The sequence below is a fragment of the Gigantopelta aegis genome, chromosome 5, assembly GCF_016097555.1.
Source record: "Gigantopelta aegis isolate Gae_Host chromosome 5, Gae_host_genome, whole genome shotgun sequence".
Lineage (NCBI taxonomy): Eukaryota > Metazoa > Mollusca > Gastropoda > Neomphalida > Peltospiridae > Gigantopelta > Gigantopelta aegis.
The window spans coordinates 29,742,085-29,757,084 of record NC_054703.1 but is presented as its reverse complement, the minus strand read 5'-3'; the positions used below and the strand labels follow the sequence as shown (position 1 = coordinate 29,757,084).

The 15,000-nt window shown below is 38.1% G+C and overlaps 1 protein-coding gene across 1 annotated transcript in view; it reads left to right on the top strand.

The window, feature by feature from the left end:
• Positions 1-15,000, top strand: part of LOC121373595 (aminopeptidase N-like) — a 62,331-nt gene that overhangs the window by 43,198 nt on the left and 4,133 nt on the right. Inside the window, exons 14-20 of the mRNA XM_041500284.1 lie at positions 189-286; positions 2,226-2,374; positions 5,989-6,044; positions 9,145-9,292; positions 9,890-9,966; positions 10,548-10,658; positions 13,279-13,446. Of these exons, the coding sequence (XP_041356218.1) occupies positions 189-286; positions 2,226-2,374; positions 5,989-6,044; positions 9,145-9,292; positions 9,890-9,966; positions 10,548-10,658; positions 13,279-13,446 (807 nt within the window). The remainder of the gene's footprint in view (positions 1-188; positions 287-2,225; positions 2,375-5,988; positions 6,045-9,144; positions 9,293-9,889; positions 9,967-10,547; positions 10,659-13,278; positions 13,447-15,000) is intronic.

Here is a 15,000-nt window from a genome sequence, read left to right as displayed (position 1 = left end):
GTAAATGATAATTTAATGTGATTTTAATAACGTTAGTTGATGCTTCAGCTATAAGTGACCAAGTGAAAAGCATCAATTGACGTCTTAGATGTAAATGATAATTTAATGTCATGTGAATTGCATTAAATGATGTTTTATATATAAATCATAGTTTGATGTTATTTGAATAACGTCTGTTGACCTTCCAGCTACAAATGGGAGATCCCCTTCACGATGACCAGTAACCATGACAACGACTTCTCGAAAACAGCTAATGACGTCATCTGGATTCCGCAAAACGCGGATGGTGAGTATTACAAACGATTCAATTGACACAACCGGAATCTTATTGGACAAACCAGCATGATATCCGACTGCGCGCGGTCAGCTTAAACGTGCAGTTTCACACCAAAGCATTCCCTCAATCTGTTCATGTGTGTGTGTGTATGTATGTATGTGTGTGTGTGTGTGGGGGGGGGGGGGGGGGGGGGAGGGAGGGGGGGGTGGGGAGGGGGGATAAATTTGTACACTCAGAAGTCACAGTATGTATATTTACTTTAGCCATTTTATTATTATGACTATCATCATCATCATCATCATAATCATCATCATCATCATCATAATCATCATCATCATTAGCATAATCATCATAATCATCATCATCATAATCATTAGCATAATCATCATAATCATCATAATCATCATCATCATAATCATCATAATCATCATAATCATCATCATCATAATCATCAGCATAATCATCATAATCATCATAATCATCATCATCATCATTAGCATAATCATCATCATAATCATCATCATCATAATCATTAGCATAATCATCAGCATAATCATCATAATCATCAGCATAATCATCATCATCATAATCAGCATAATCATCAGCATAATCATAATCATCATCATAATCATCATCATCATAATCATTAGCATAATCATCAGCATAATCATCATCATCATAATCATTACCATAATCATCAGCATAATCATCATAATCATCAGCATAATCATCATCAGCATAATCATCATAATCATCAGCATAATCATCATCATCATAATCATCATCATCATCATAATCAGCATAATCATCAGCATAATCATCATCATAATCATCATCAGCATAATCATCATCATAATCATCATCATAATCATCATAATCATCATCAGCATAATCATCAGCATAATCATCATAATAATCATCATCATCATCATAATCATCAGCATAATCATCATCATCATAATCATCATAATCATCATCATAATCATCATCAGCATAATCATCATCATAATCATCATAATCATCATCAGCATAATCATCATCATAATCATCATAATCATCATCAGCATAATCATCATAATCATCATAATCATCATCAGCATAATCATCAGCATCATCATCATAATCATCATAATCATCATCAGCATAATCATCATAATCATCATAATCATCATAATCATCATCAGCATAATCATCAGCATAATCATCATAATCATCATAATCATCATCAGCATAATCATCATAATCATCATAATCATCTTCTTGGGACGGGACGTAGCCCAGTGGTAAAACGTTTGCTTGATGCACGGTCGGTCTAGGATCGATCCCCGTCGGTGGACCCATTGGGCTATTTTTCGTTCCAGCCAGTGCACCACGACTGGTATATCAAAGGCCGTGGTATGTGCTACCCTGTCTGTGGGATGGTGCGACAGCAGGTTTCCTCTTTCAGTATCTGTAGTCCTTAACTTTATGTCCGACACCATATAACCGTAAATAAAATGTGTTGAGTGCGTCGTTAAATAAAACATTTCCTTCATTATCTTCTTCTTCATCATCACAGGTATAATAATAATAATCGTCATCATAAGCATAAGAAACGGGGGGGGGGGGGGGGGGGGCAGGGCACCAGTCTCCCTTAGAGCTGGAGCAGAACCTTAAATTCAGGTAAAACTGATACAGATATTTAGGCAACATGTGCTAATCTGGGACCCTTTTACCATCATTTTACCCTCAAAATTAATTTTAATCCATGTAACAAGGTGTAGTGATTCTTTTTCTGTTTGGTAGTAATGCTAATATGAATAAATGTTGTTATCCAGATTCGGGCATTTTCGTTTTAATTCGGGCAAAAGCCAGCCTAGGGCCTACAAAAATGGGAGCCTGTGTGCCTATGATCGTCATCATTATTATTATTATTATTATTATCAACATCATTATAATTATGTTTCAGTTTCGTTTGATGCGTCCACTCTCCTTCCTAATGGCGGCAACAACGACTCGTGGCTCGTAGGAAACGTGATGCAGTATGGGTATTATAGAGTGAATTATGACTCCTCCAACTGGAGAGCTCTTCTCAAACAGCTGAACACTGATCACGAGGTATCATGTAGGAAATGTGATGTGTTATGGGTATTACAGACATCACAATGTGTGTGTCTATATGTTGATATTGTGTTTAGGAGTGAAGAGTGGTGTCTGTCTGTATGTTGATATTGTGTTTAGGAGTGAAGAGTGGTGTCTGTCTGTATGTTGATATTGTGTTTAGGAGTGAAGAGTGGTGTCTGTCTGTATGTTGATATTGTGTTTAGGAGTGAAGAGTGGTGTCTGTCTGTATGTTGATATTGTGTTTAGGGGTGAAGAGTGGTGTTTATCTATACGTTGCAGGGCTCAAACTTAACGACGGCACCGACGGTAATTGCCGTCGTTAAGCTATAAATTGCCGTAGGTAGAGACCATCACCGATGGCACTTTTCTGCCATCGGTAAAGCTCAACAATGGCAAAATATATACACCTGGTGTACATTGTCTGCCAATATTTAACATCTGCACATTTGAAATATATCTACATTATGCAAAATAGCCTTTTAGTCATGTTTATTTGTCACTTTTTAAAAAATTGCCATAGGCAGGCTCACGATAGCCGTTGGTGGGACGTTTCACCCATGACAATTCTTTTAAAAATTGCCGTGGGAGACAAATTTTTAAGTTCGAGCCCTGTGCTGATATTGTGTTTAAGAGTGAAGGGTGGTGTGTGTCTATCTGTTGATATTGTGTTTAAGAGTGAAGGGTGGTGTGTGTCTGTGTGTTGATATTGTTTTTAAGAGTGAAGGGTGGTGTATGTCTATCTGTTGATATTGTGTTTAAGAGTGAAGGGTGGTGTGTGTCTGTATGTTCATATTGTTTTTAAAAGTGAAGGGTGGTGTGTGTCTATCTGTTGATATTGTGTTTAAGAGTGAAGGGTGGTGTGTGTCTGTGTGTTGATATTGTGTTTAAGAGTGAAGGGTGGTGTGTGTCTGTGTGTTGATATTGTTTTTAAGAGTGAAGGGTGGTGTGTGTCTGTGTGTTGATGTCTGTGTGTTGATATTGTGTTTAAGAGTGTGTTTTTAAGAGTGAAGGGTGGTGTGTTTGAAGTTTAAGAGTGAAGGGTGGTGTGTGTCTGTGTGTTGATATTGTGTTTAAGAGTGAAGGGTGGTGTGTGTCTGTGTGTTGATATTGTGTTTAAGAGTGAAGGGTGGTGTGTGTCTGTGTGTTGATATTGTGTTTAAGAGTGAAGGGTGGTGTGTGTCTGTGTGTTGATATTGTGTTTAAGAGTGAAGGGTGGTGTGTGTCTGTGTGTTGATATTGTGTTTAAGAGTGAAGGGTGGTGTGTGTCTGTGTGTTGATATTGTGTTTAAGAGTGAAGGGTGGTGTGTGTCTGTGTGTTGATATTGTGTTTAAGAGTGAAGGGTGGTGTGTGTCTGTCTGTTGATATTGTGTTTAAGAGTGAAGGGTGGTGTGTGTCTGTGTGTTGATATTGTGTTTAAGAGTGAAGGGTGGTGTGTGTCTGTGTGTTGATATTGTGTTTAAGAGTGAAGGGTGGTGTGTGTCTGTATGTTAATATTGTTTTTAAGAGTGAAGGGTGGTGTGTGTCTGTGTGTTGATATTGTGTTTAAGAGTGAAAGGGTGGTGTGTGTATGTGTGTGTTGATATTGTGTTTAAGAGTGAAGGGTGGTGTGTGTCTGTGTGTTGATATTGTTTTTAAGAGTGAAGGGTGGTGTGTGTCTGTGTGTTGATATTGTTTTAAGAGTGAAGGGTGGTGTGTGTCTATCTGTTGATATTGTGTTTAAGAGTGAAGGGTGGTGTGTGTCTGTGTGTTGATATTGTGTTTAAGAGTGAAGGGTGGTGTGTGTCTGTGTGTTGATGTTGTTTTTAAGAATGAAGGGTGGTGTGTGTCGTTGTGTTTAAGAGTGAAGGGTGGTGTGTGCCTGTGTGTTGATATTTTGGTTAAGAGTGAAGGGTGGTGTGTGTCTGTGTGTTGATATGGTGTTTAAGAGTGAAGGGTGGTGTGTGTCTGTGTGTTGATATTGTGTTTAAGAGTGAAGGGTGGTGTGTGTCTGTGTGTTGATATTGTTTTTAAGAGTGAAGGGTGGTGTGTGTCTGTGTGTTGATATTGTGTTTAAGAGTGAAGGGTGGTGTGTGTGTCTGTATGTTGATATTGTGTTTAAGAGTGAAGGGTGGTGTGTGTCTGTGTGTTGATATTGTTTTTAAGAGTCAAGGGTGGTGTGTGTCTGTCTGTTGATGTTGTGTTTAAGAATGAAGGGTGGTGTGTGTCTGTGTGTTGATATTGTGTTTAAGAGTGAAGGGTGGTGTGTGTCTGTGTGTTGATATTGTTTTTAAAAGTGAAGGGTGGTGTGTGTCTGTCTGTTGATATTGTGTTTAAGAGTGAAAGGTGGTGTGTCTGTGTGTTGATATTGTTTTTAAGAGTGAAGGGTAGTGTGTATATGTGTGTTGATATTGTTTTTAAGAGTGAAGGGTAGTGTGTATATGTGTGTTGATATTGTTTTTAAGAGTGAAGGGTAGTGTGTATATGTGTGTTGCTATTGTTTTCAAGATTGAAGGGTGGTGTGTCTGTGTGTTGATATTGTGTTTAAGAGTGAAGGGTGGTATGTGTCTGTGTGTTGATTTTGTGTTTAAGAGTGTAGGGTGGTGTGTGTCTGTATGTTGATATTGTGTTTAATAGTGTAGGGTGGTGTGTCTCTCTATGTTGATATTGTGTTTAAGGGTGAAGGGTGGTGTGTGTCTGTGTGTTGATAGTGTGTTTAAGAGTGTAGGATGGTGTGTGTCTGTATGCTGATATTGTGTTTAAGAGTGTAGGATGGTGTGTGTCTGTGTGTTGATATTGTGTTTAAGGGTGAAGGGTGGGGTGTGTCTGTATGTTGATATTGTGTTTAAGAGTGAAGGGTGGTGTGTGTTGATACTGTGTTTAAGAGTGTAGGGTGGTGTGTGTGTGTATGTTGATATTGTGTTTGAGAGTCTAGTGTGTTGTTTTTATGTTGACATTGTGTTTAAGAGTGAAGAGTCTTTGTCTGTACGTTGAAATTGTGTATTGTTGTGCTAGGGTGTCGTTAAGCATTCATTCATTAATTTTGGTGCAAATCCTGTACATTTCAACTATGGACTTTATGGGTGTAGGTTGTGCTCATGCTTTGTGCCACGAGTTGGTCAGGATATGCCTACCTTTCGCGAACACTGGATTTATATCCGTGTTTATAATGATTCATGAGTGCATGCCATTAAAGCTGTATATATTCCACTGAACATTATTCAGTGCACCTTTGGGTTTCTAAAATAGTATTGGGGGTGCAACAGGTATGTAACATCCTGTTATCGATCTTCTAGGGGATCGGCAGTCCTCCTAAGGACAAGCACCTCGTTGTGAATCATGGTCGCAATCTCCATTTTGCCTACTGTCTTTTCGACTTTGAATTCTGCATTTAAACGATTTTGATCAGGGCATACGGATTTCATCATTTAGATTGTAACTGCTTGCATAAATTATCTTCCCCTGACTAATCTGAAGGTGTCGACGTCAACCGTTTGCAGAGTACTCGCCCTTGTTAAACACGTAATTTTGAAACTAAAACTATACACTAAACAGATGACCGCAAATGATACTACTCGCTAGTCTTATTAGTAAAAGCTAATACTTGTTACATCTTTTATGTTCTCTACAGAAAATCCACCCACTGAACAGAGCGCAGATAATAAACGATGCCTGGAACTTGGCGGGGTAAGTAGAACCGACGTACAGATTAGATTAGATATGTTTTAAACGTGCTCACATACCTCTATGGTTTCGAGCACGCCTATCCCCAGTCCGGCCTCCGATATAATCGGTGATCTGACTCGGGGCAGGAAAACCCTAACTATAATAAAAAATTTGAAATTTTAAACAGGAGGTCAAAAAGAGTAAATATATTATGTCGACATTAATAATTTTGAATGCGTTCCCAAAAGAAATACAGAAATCCCTACTCTACACCTATATAATTATTTAAAATTAACGCAAATTTAGATGGGGAAGTCTAAAAGTAAAAATACAAAAATTATAATTTATTTTTAAAAAAACAAAAAACAAAACAAACAAAAATTATTTAGTCCCCAGAGGCAAGGGAAGGGGTAGGGGGGTAAGCCCGGCCCACAGAAAAGTTATATTAAATTTAATATTTATTTATAAAGACTACCAATCGTATTTCGGGCCTTGGTGTGACCAGGAGGAAGGGGGGGAGGGGGCGAGAAGGGGGGCCGGAACTTTCACAGAAACCTACGGCCAAACCGCCTACGCCCTATGGCCCCAAAAAACCTAACCACCGGCACCACAACCACACCCCCACCCCCCACCCCACGGTGTCCAACCGCAGCTCGATCCAGTCATGGCAATCATTTGTAGAAGGTCACTAGTAGAGTGACCTAAAGCTTTAGTAGAAGGTCACTAGGAGAGTGTCCCAACCCAGTTACCTGCCCTGTTGAATTATATAATTGTTTAATTAAAAATCTAAAACATAGTTAAAATAATGATAAAAAATATGAAACAGATTAAATGAGCGAGCATGCCAGTAACCTACATTATATTTTATTTTATTTTATTTTTAAAATAGATATTAAACAAATTAAAAAAGACGAACTATATACATGTATAAGGTGCAGTTTCCGGTTGCGGAGCGGATTACTGCCAGATAAGCCTCCCCCCATAATCCGAGCAACAATCACACATTCAATCATACAACATATATACATTACACAACAAAACAAGACAACAAAAATTAAAAGTAATCGGCTAAAGATAAAACCCCGCCCAGCACCCCCCAGACAAAACGGGGGGCAAGGCGGAGAAACCCCAGCCAATCTAATACATTACACAACAAAACAAAACAAAAATTAAAAGTAATTGGCTAAAAATAAAACCCCGCCCGGCCCCCCAAATAAAACGGGGGGCAAGGGCACCCCCCCCCCACTAAAATGTGGGGGGGGGGGGGGCAACGGGCATACAAATCAAACAAAGTAATATACAGTTAAAATTTATTATATATTAAAAACTACAATAAACAAGTAGCCAAAAAGATTAGCCTATAGATACCCAGTGTTATCCCAAGTATAACCCTAGAATTGTACAACAAAAAGGTGAGAATTACCCCTAGGTTAATATTATAATGAGAAAATAAGGTTAATTAATAATAAAAAAATTAATTAAATTAAATAAATTATTAAATTCCGGGGAGAGCGACTGGGGGGTAAGAAAGGAAAAATAAATATTAATTTTAATTTTATTTTAATAGTTTTAATTCATCCAGGTACCGGACTAAGCGAGATAGCACTCCCAAAACGCATACCCTAATGGACATTACGTGCATATAATAAGGGGGAGTCCCAGTCGGGGCCGGAGAAGCAACAACCAAGTATTGCCCCCGACCCCCGGGAACTTTCCAAATGCGATTCCAGGACCGCTGCTCGGTGCTGTTTACCAGCTTATGAGCCCGGCGCCCAGATGTAATTTAATAGAGAAAAAAAAATTAGATAAAATATTACAAATAAATGATACATGATAATTTGGCTGGGTGAGTAGAACCGACGTACAGATAATTTGGCTGGGTGAGTAGAACCGACGTACAGATAATTTGGCTGGGTGAGTAGAACCGACGTACAGATAATTTGGCTGAGTGAGTAGAACCGACATACAGATAATTTGGCAAGGTAAGTAGAACCGATATACAGATAATTAGGCTGGGTGAGTAGAACCGACGTACAGATAATTTGGCAGGGTAAGTAGAACCGACGTACAGATAATTTGGCAGGGTAAGTAGAATCGACATACAGATAATTCTATCTGATGAGATTTAATAATGTCACTTAATCCTATGCCAACAAAAAAATAAATTAGATACCATGACCAGCAAGAGTTTCAAAATCGTATTAATAACAAAATAAAAACAAAAGGTGATAAATCTGAACATATATTTATATTGAACAGTTACAGAATACCTCCAAATGCATTCTTTATTTGTCTGACGCCATATAACCGTAAATAAGATGTGTTGAGTGCGTCGTTAAATAAAACATTTCTTTCCTTCCTTCCTTCTTTATTTGTAACATAAAATCCAAGGAATGCCTAATCCAACTGCGTTTTGATGTATCATGTACGTTTTAAAATCTGCGAAATATTCCTCACAAACAATGGGGGCGGGACGTAGCCCAGTGGTAAAGCACTCGCTTGATGCGCGGTCGGTTTGAAATCGATCCCCGTCGGTGGGCCCATTGGGCTATTTCTCGCTCCATCCAGTGCACCACGAGTGGTATATCAAAGACCGTGGTATGTGCTATCCTGTCTGTGGGATGGTGCATATAAAAGATCCCTTGCTGTTAATGAAAAAAATGTAGCGAGTATCCTCACTAAGACTATATGTCGAACATTACCAAATGTTTGACATCCAATAGCCGATGATTAATAAATCAATGTGCTCTAGTGGTGTCGTTAAACAATTATTTTTTTTTACAAAAAAAAATTAAACTCAGTCTGAATAAACTTTTTGTGAAAGAATAGCAAAGAGTTCTGTCACAAGTTTGTAGTTGTTTATAACAAAAGTAGCCATTGACGTTGCATTACATTACCTAATCATTCATTGGACAATTTTGTTTCTCTTCTTTGTTTTCATTGGTTAAGTCTCCAAGGGCAGTATCACTTTTTAGGGCACTATCACTAGTTACGGAACGTCATGTGATTGGTTTTTAACCAATAAGAACACAGAAATATTCTGATTATGTAATAAAGTGTGATATCGCTCACCAATCATTCTGCCTGACTGTCTCTGTTTATCTGTCTATTTGTGTCCAAGAGCTGGTATGCTACCGATGGAGACCGCCTTTCAAACGGTGGACTATCTGCACAAGGAGATGAACTATTTCGCTCGGATAGCTGCCGTCAATCAACTCGAGCATGTGCAGACGATGCTGATGAAGACAAGTCTCTATGGCAACTTTCAGGTAAGTAAGAACTGACTAAACATTTGGCCCACTTCAAATAATGTAACACTCTGAGACTCTTTTTTTTTTAGCCCCGACACTAAACATCTGAGGCACATGATACAATATAATGCTAGGTTAAGACTACCAACTGCCAGAAGAAAGTTGGCCAACTCTCTGCTGTCCGTTGTCATATTGAATGTTGACATATTGATGCGTTGACATTTTGTCCGTTGACATATTGATGCGTTGACATTTTGTCCATTGACATATTGATGCGTTGACATATTGATGCGTTGACACGCTCAAGGTATTAACATTTGACACTGTTTATCTTGACCGGCCTCGGTGGCCTCGTGGTTAGGGCATCGGTCTACAGGCTGGTGGGTACTGGGTTCGGATCCCAGTCGAGGCATGGGACTTTTTAATCCAGATACCAACTCCAAACCCTGAGTGAGTGATTCGCAAGGCTCAATGGGTAGGTGTAAACCATTTGCACCGACCAGTGATCCATAACTGGTTCAACAAAGACGTCCAATAGCCGATGATAAGATAAAAAAAATCAATGTGCTCCAGTGGCGTCGTTAAATAAAACAAATTTACTGTTTATCTTTGTAGAGGTTTATGAGGAACAAAGTTAGAGAACCCTTCAGAGTGATGGGCATGAACAACACTGGCGCCTCACATCTTGATTCGTAAGTACCCATTTTGTTACCTTAAGAAATATCTGATATATGCCACCTAATTATTATTAATCTGAGACATAGAAATGGTGCACCCATATTCAGTAGTAATAGTATCATCATCATCATCATCATCATCATCATCGTCATCATTACCATCATCATCAACATCATCATCATCATCACCATCATCAGCAGCTTCAGCAGCAGCAATATTATGATTAGTAGTTGTTTATTATTATTCTGAGCAACAGTATAGTGACGTCAGCGTGTCAGTGACGTCATGTTGACTATAGTTGATATAGATATTGGTATAAATATTGTTAGGCTTCTGTGGAACAGTATAGTGACGTCATCGTGTCGGAGTGACGTCATTTTGACTATAGTTCATATAGATATTACTATAAATATTCTAGACTTCTGAAGAACAGTATAGTGACGTCAACGTGTGAGTGTTATGTTGACTATAATTGATATGTATATATATTGCTCTAAATATTGTAGACTTCTGTGCAGTAGTATTGTGACGTCAGCGTATGAGAATAACGTCATGTTGACTATAGTTGATATGGATATTGCTATAAATGTTGTAGATTTCTGCGGAGCAATATTGTGACGTCAGCGTGTGAGAACGACCTGCCAGAGTGTGATCAGGAGGCCATTGGGCTATACAGAGCCTGGATGACCACTCCCAGCAACAACAGGTAAACAATGGACTACTGGTGAGATTATTACAAATAACAGGTAACAACAGGTAAACCATGAACTACTCGTGATATTATTACAAATAACAGGTAACAACAGGTAAAGCATGCACTATAGGTGAAATATTACAAATAACAGGTACCAACAGGTAAACCATGAACTACTGGTGATATTATTACAAATAACAGGTAACCACAGGTAAACCATGAACTACTGGTGATATTATTACAAATAACAGGTAACCACAGGTAAACCATGAACTACTGGTGATATTATTACAAATAACAGGTAACCACAGGTAAACCATGAACTACTGGTGATATTATTACAAATAACAGGTAACAACAGGTAAACCATGAACTACCAGTGATATTATTACAAATAACAGGTAACAACAGGTAAACAATGGAGTACAGGCGAGGTTATTACAAATAACAGGTAACAACAGGTAAACCATGAACTACTGGTGATATTATTACAAATAAAAGGTAACAACAGGTAAACCATGAACTACCAGTGATATTATTACAAATAACAGGTAACAACATGTAAACAATGGAGTACAGGCGAGGTTATTACAAATAAAAGGTAACAACAGGTAAACCATGAACTACCGGTGATATTATTACAAATAACAGGTAACAACAGGTAAACCATGAACTACAGGTGATATTATTACAAATACCAGGTAACAACAGGTAAACCATGAACTACAGGTGATATTATTACAAATAACAGGTAACAACAGGTAAACCATGAACTGCAGGTGATATTATTACAAATAACAGATAACACAGGTAAACCATGAACTGCAGGTGAGATATTACAAATAACAGGTAACAACAGGTAAACCATGAACTACCAGTGATATTATTACAAATAACAGGTAACAACATGTAAACAATGGAGTACAGGCGAGGTTATTACAAATAAAAGGTAACAACAGGTAAACCATGAACTACCGGTGATATTATTACAAATAACAGGTAACAACAGGTAAACCATGAACTACAGGTGATATTATTACAAATACCAGGTAACAACAGGTAAACCATGAACTACAGGTGATATTATTACAAATAACAGGTAACAACAGGTAAACCATGAACTGCAGGTGATATTATTACAAATAACAGATAACACAGGTAAACCATGAACTGCAGGTGAGATATTACAAATAAAAGGTAAAAACAGGTAAACCATGAACAAATTTAACGACGCCACTAGAGCACATTGATTTGTTTATCTTATCATCGGCTATTGGACGTCAAACATATGGTCATTCTGACACTGTTTTTTAGAGGAAACCCACTGTCACCACATAGGCTACTCTTTTATGACAGGCAGCAAGGGATCTTTTATTTGTGCTTCCCACAGGCAGGATAGCACAAACCATGGCCTTTGTTGAACCAGTTATGGATCACTGCTCGGTGCAAGTGGTTGCGGAGCACTCACTCAGGGTTTGGATTCGGTATCTGGATTAAAAAGTCCCATGCCATGACTGGGATCCGAACCCAGTACCTACCAGCCTGTAGACTGATGGCCTAACCACGACGCCTCCAAGGTCGGTATAATGTTATTAAAGACGTCACTCATTGTCCACTGGACTGCCTTTGTTTTGATTAGTTACCTGTTTATATACATTGTGCATATGTTCTGTATGGCACAGCTTTGCGTGTACACAGATGCACTATATTTAGTCCTGGTGCACACGTCTCTATTTCCAGTATTGACCCCGGTTTGAGGAGCTCTGTGTATTGTAAGATGATACAGAGATATAAGTCTCTATTTCCAGTATTGACCCCGGTTTGAGGAGCTCTGTGCATTGTAAGATGATGCAGAGATACAAGTCTGTATTTCCAGTATTGACCCCTGTTTGAGTAGCTCTGTGCATTGTAAGATGATACAGAGATACAAGTCTCTATTTCCAGTATTGACCCCGGTTTGAGGAGCTCTGTGCATTGTAAGATGATATAGATTTACAACTCTATTTCCAGTATTGACCCCAGTTTGAGGAGCTCTGCGTATTGTAAGATGACATAGAGATAAAAGTCTATATTTCCAGTATTGACCCTGGTTTTAGGAGCTCTGCATATTGTAAGATGATACAGAGATACAAGTCTATATTTCCAGTATTGACCCTGGTTTGAGGATATCTGTGCAGTGTAAGATGATACAGAGATACAAGTCTCTATTTCCAGTATTGACCCTGGTTTGAGGAGCTATGTGTATGGTAAGATGGTACAGAGATACACGTCTATGTTTTCAGCAGTGACCCTGGTTTAATGAGTATAAGATAATACAGCGATACACATCTATATTTCCAGTATTGACCCTGGTTTAATGAGTATGAGATGATATAGAGATACACGTCCATATTTCCAGTATTGACCCTGGTTTAATGAGTATGAGATGATACAGAGATACACGTCTATATTTCTAGTATTGACCCTGGTTTAATGAGTATGAGATGATACAGAGATACACGTCCATATTTCCAGTACTGACCCTGGTTTAATGAGTATGAGATGATACAGAGATACACATCTCTATATTTCCAGCATTGACCCTGGTTTAATGAGTATGAGATGATACAGAGATACATGTCTATATTTCCAGTATTGACCCTGGTTTGAGGAGCTCTGTGTATTGCACGGCTCTGAGACGCGGGGGGTTGGAGGAGTGGGACTTCGCCTTCCAGCAGTACACGCTAACAACTGTACCGACCGAAAAGAGTCGACTTCTCCAAGTGTTGAGCTGCACCACCCAGCCGTGGATCCTTCTCAGGTGGGACGTGGACCAGTGGCAACACGTCACTGTTATAGCTAGTGGTATAGCTAGTGTTATAGCTAGTGTTTTAGCTAGTGTTATAGTGTTATATCTAGTGTTATCCAGTGTTATAGTGTTATAGCTAGTGTTATAGTGTTATAGCTAGTGTTATGGCTAGTGCTATAGCTATAGCTAGTGTTATTGCTAGTGTTATAGTCTTATAGCTAGTGTTATAGTCTTATAGCTGGTGTTATAGTCTTATAGCTAGTCTTATAGCTAGTGCTATAGTTTTATAGCTATTGTTATAGTGTTATAGCTAGTGTTACAGCTTGTGTTATAGCTAGTGTTACAGCTTGTGTTATAGCTAGTGTTATAATGTTATAGCTAGTGTTATAGCTAGTGTTATGGTGCTATAGCTTGTGTTATAGCTTGTGTTATAGCTAGTGTTATAGCTAGTGTTATAGCTAGTTGTAGCCAGTGTTATAGTTTGTGCTATAGCTAGTGTTATAGTGTTATAGCTAGTGCTATAGCTAGTGTTATAGCTATTATTATAGCTAGTGTTATAGCTAGTGCTCTAGCTAGTGCTATAGCTAGTGCTATAACTAATGTTATAGCTAGTGTTATAGTGTTATATGTAGTGTTATAGCTAGTGTTCTAGTGTTATAGCTAGTGTTATAGTGTTATAGCTAGTGTTATAGCTATTGTTATGGCTAGTGTTATAGTGATATAGCTAGTGATACAAGCAACAACTAGTGTTATAGCTAGTGTTAAAGTGTTATAGTTAGTGTTATAGCTAGTGTTACGGCTAGTGTTATAATGTTATAGCTAGTGTTACAGCTAGTGTTATAATGTTATAGCTAGTGTTATAGTGTTATAGCTAGTGTTATAGCTAGTGTTAAAGCTAGTGTTATAGGTAGTGTTAGAGTGTTATATCTAGTGTTACGGCTAGTGTTATAATGTTATAGCTAGTGTTATAGTGTTATAGCTAGTGTTATAGCTAGTGTTAAAGCTAGTGTTATAGGTAGTGTTAGAGTGTTAAAGCTAGTGCTATAGCTAGTGATATAGCTAGTGCTATAGATTGTGTTATAGATTGTGTTATAGCTAGTGCTATAGCTAGTGTTATAGTGTTGTAGCTGGTGTTATAGCTAATGTTATAGCTAGTGTTATAGCTAGTGTTATAGTCTTATAGCTAGTGTTATAGCTAGTGTTATAGCCAGTACTGTTCTAGTGGTATAGCTGATACTGCCCTAGTGTTATATTTAGTGTTATAGCTAATACTGCTCTAGTGATATATCTAGTGTTATATCTAGTACTGATCTAGTGTTATGTATAGTGTTAATTCTTGTGCTGATCTAGTGTTATGTCTAGTACTGAACTAATGTTATATCTAGTGTTATATCTAATGTTAAATCCAGTATTGATCTTGTGTAATATCTAGTGTTATATTTTGTGCTGATCTAGTGTTATATCTAGTATTGATCTAGTGTTATATCTTGGGTTATATCTAGTACTGATCAAGTGTTATGTGTAGTGTTATATCTAGTACTGATCAAGTGTTATGTGTAGTGTTAT